At 37.6% G+C, this 3273-nt stretch overlaps 1 protein-coding gene across 1 annotated transcript in view; it reads right to left on the bottom strand.

Moving 5' to 3' along the window:
• The window catches only part of LOC119587949 (probable actin-related protein 2/3 complex subunit 2), a gene marked incomplete in the record, with an annotated part of 15359 nt that overhangs the window by 869 nt on the left and 11217 nt on the right, over positions 1 to 3273 (bottom strand). The window contains 1 exon segment of the mRNA XM_037936660.1: positions 1 to 2992. Within this exon segment, the coding sequence (XP_037792588.1) occupies positions 2965 to 2992 (28 nt within the window).

Raw genomic sequence — 3273 nt, 5'->3', positions numbered from 1 at the left:
CCAATGCAATCTGTATCAACAAACTCTTTCAGTTCATGAAACCCATGAAGCAAGATAAACCTGCCAAGGACACCAACTGTGAAGGTGACGAGTGGCGTAATTATGGGGTTATGGTGTGGTGATCCTGGAAAGACCCTTGTAGCAGCAAAACAACATTAATAACATCCTCTCAGGTGCAAAAAAGGAGGCAGAAGTGACAAGCAGGTGTAAACCCACCCCCCCAGAGAAGCATAAAAAATGTATGCACAATTACACAGCAAAGCAAAACTTGGATTGTGGTCACTGGTATACCAAAGAGCGGGTGTTTTGAAACAGATTGAGAGGATAAGTGAAAGAATTAATAGCAAAGACAGAACAGGTGGAGAAGGGAAGGGGCAGGAGGAGAACACCCGTTTTCTTTAGACTCGGAAATCCAATCACGCCCAAATGCCTCACACGCACACTCACTACTTCTGTGGAAAGAGATCACCAAGCGCATCCAACCTGCATGGTACACAATCATACCCAAAATCAACTAACAACACAAGTCACTCAGAATATTAGGGTAACAGGGATGCCTTCCCTCATTACAGTGAAAAATCACTTTGCAGTCAGTAAACTAAGACCACTTGCTATCTGTTGTTTAACTTTCCCACTGAGGCTGATGCACTTATTTAAAGGCCTTACTAATTAAACGAGTTATCCCTTCACTGATATTTGATATTTTACGACTAAACTATCCCAAAAAGTGTAAAAAAGACAAGAAAATGAGACTATTGTCAGGCTAAAATGATGATGAAGACAACAATGGCACAAAATGTTAGGAATGTTATATGGGGAAATCATTTGCACACACACACTCTGCTCTCAAGAAGGGATAAATTACTCATTAAAAAATAGGGAAATTCACCTTTACAACACACATCCTCTATGAGAAAGTTATGCCAAATGCAACAGTAGTTCATACCAACTGAGGCACTTTGAGTACCTGTATCTCCTGTGCTTGAAAAAAAGCACTGTCACCCTTTAGAACAACTAATATACTTCAGTTGCCACTTATCACATCATCTTCCTGCAATGGATGAAGAGGGTAAATGAACTCTTCATGAGGGAAGGCACCCTTATTCATATTAAGAAAAAAATAAAATAAACAAAAAAGGTCAGATGAATCTAGGGCAAAACCATAATAATAATTTCTTTCCTCTTACTAAAATATTTACAAATGTTCACCATTCTATTTAACAGTTCCCTCAAAGACATAAATAAGCAAGGTAGGGGGATCTCAACAATCACTGTCATTGCTGATCATATATTTTTTTCCTATTCATTTCATCATTTCCTTTTGTGTAACAGAATAGATAGGAAAGAGGAAGAGAACTAGGGCAAGGTTGGTAGGATCAGGGACATTCAACTAAATCTAGTATAATGCGTGGGAATGCAGGAAGAGAGACCAGTATTTGCATTACCAATGACAAAACAGAAAAAAAAAAGACAACAATGATAGAAAAAACAGAAGTAAGTGAGCAGTGACACTGGCAAAATGAGGAAAGGAAAAAATACAGACCAAATAAAAGGAAGACAAAGATAAAAGTAGTAACCATGAAAAGGGCAGCACACAACACTCTGGAAATGTTGTATGGCATATAAGCATCATCAACAGTATTAATACAGTAGGATTTTTCAGTGTCTCAACAAATAACTTCAAAAGTATGAAATTACTTTAAGGTCACCCCACACACCTACCAACAATTGATTGTGTGAAATGCTCAGGATCTGCCATTATTTACCCTTGACCCAGGATTGGAGATAATAGTGTTTTTTTTTTTCTAATTTTAAATATTTGTAAACACCGAGAAATCAAAGTGGAGATATCACCTTACTATATAAAATTATTTTTCTTCCAATTGTAATCAAAGAAGAAAATGGTTACTCTAGCCAAGGCATTGAGAATAAATACTGGAAAGTTTCTTCTGTTCCTGACTGAGAGGCATAAAAGGCTGACAACACCAGTCAATGAACTTTTTTTCTTCTTCTTTGTTAATTTGATATTAATCCTGGCTCATCATCAGCCTGGACTGTACATGTAGAAAACAAAGAAAAAACAAAAACAATACCATGAGGTAACTCCTAGCTTTTGATGAACCAGGGGTCATGGGTTTAGTTGCATGAGCATCAACAAGCATTAACTAAACCTATTACAGCTTTGGTGGTTGGCAGTCGTGCCCTGACATCTTTCGCACGTCCTCAAATTCTAAAACTACGACCCCCATCCTGGCAATAGTCCCCATATTGGCTCCTAATATTGGAAGAAAGAAGATTATGGCCACAGGGAAGAGACGGACGACGACAGCAGCGGTTTGCCCAGGTTATATAGATTGCTATGTCCATAAACGATAAAAAAGCTGAGGCTAAAACTTTTATATTTAATTTTTTTCACTGCTTATTATTTGAAAAACTTGGTAAGTCAACTGTTATTAACTAATTTCCAGCATAAAATTATATCTAACAACACTGACATGAATCCTGCTGGATAATGTAGTTTTTTTTTTACATCTCAATCTAACAATTGGTTCTTTAGTTAGCGAGACACAAAGTAGCCAAAGCTTTCTTCCGTTTAGAAACATGGTAGTATGCATGGCCATGGAATAGCAGCTAATGCATCTCTAATTTTCATATTCTTTGTGCAATAAAACCATAAAACAGGAGAGAGAGAGAGAAAAAAAGGAGAAAAACACAAGTACAAGTATTGGCCGTACTCGAGTCCAGCACCTTCGTACAGAGGTCACTCGTTCAACAACAATGAGTTCTGCTTGATGAAATCAGTGGGGTCGAACCAACCTATGAGCAAGAGAGAGAGTTCTAGCACTAATGGAGCTAAACCACTGCTACACACCATGCCCTTTGACTCTCCCAGCAGCCAATCACAGCAAAGGTGGAGATATCGATCAAGTTGAGGCTTAACAGTATACCACACAATATCCACTATCAGTTGGCACGCATGAATGCCCGGCCCCTGTAATGGAAGAAGATGTGATTAGTATCATATTTTGGTGAGAAAATATGTTATATCATGATAAACATCAAACAGACTGTACCAATGAAGTGTTTAGTACAAATGAGAAATTTAGACAATACTTAAACAATTGTACCCATTTCATTATTACAAAAATATCAGGCTGCTATATATCTATGGCAGTTGTCTCATTCCACCATCAAATGATTTGTTTTACACTAAATAATAGGCACCATCCCACTGAAAGCATCACATAACACACACACACAAAATAAAATACT

This window comes from Penaeus monodon, chromosome 23 (genome assembly GCF_015228065.2).
Source record: "Penaeus monodon isolate SGIC_2016 chromosome 23, NSTDA_Pmon_1, whole genome shotgun sequence".
NCBI classification, from domain to species: domain Eukaryota; kingdom Metazoa; phylum Arthropoda; class Malacostraca; order Decapoda; family Penaeidae; genus Penaeus; species Penaeus monodon.
This window is presented reverse-complemented; position numbering and strand designations above follow the sequence as displayed.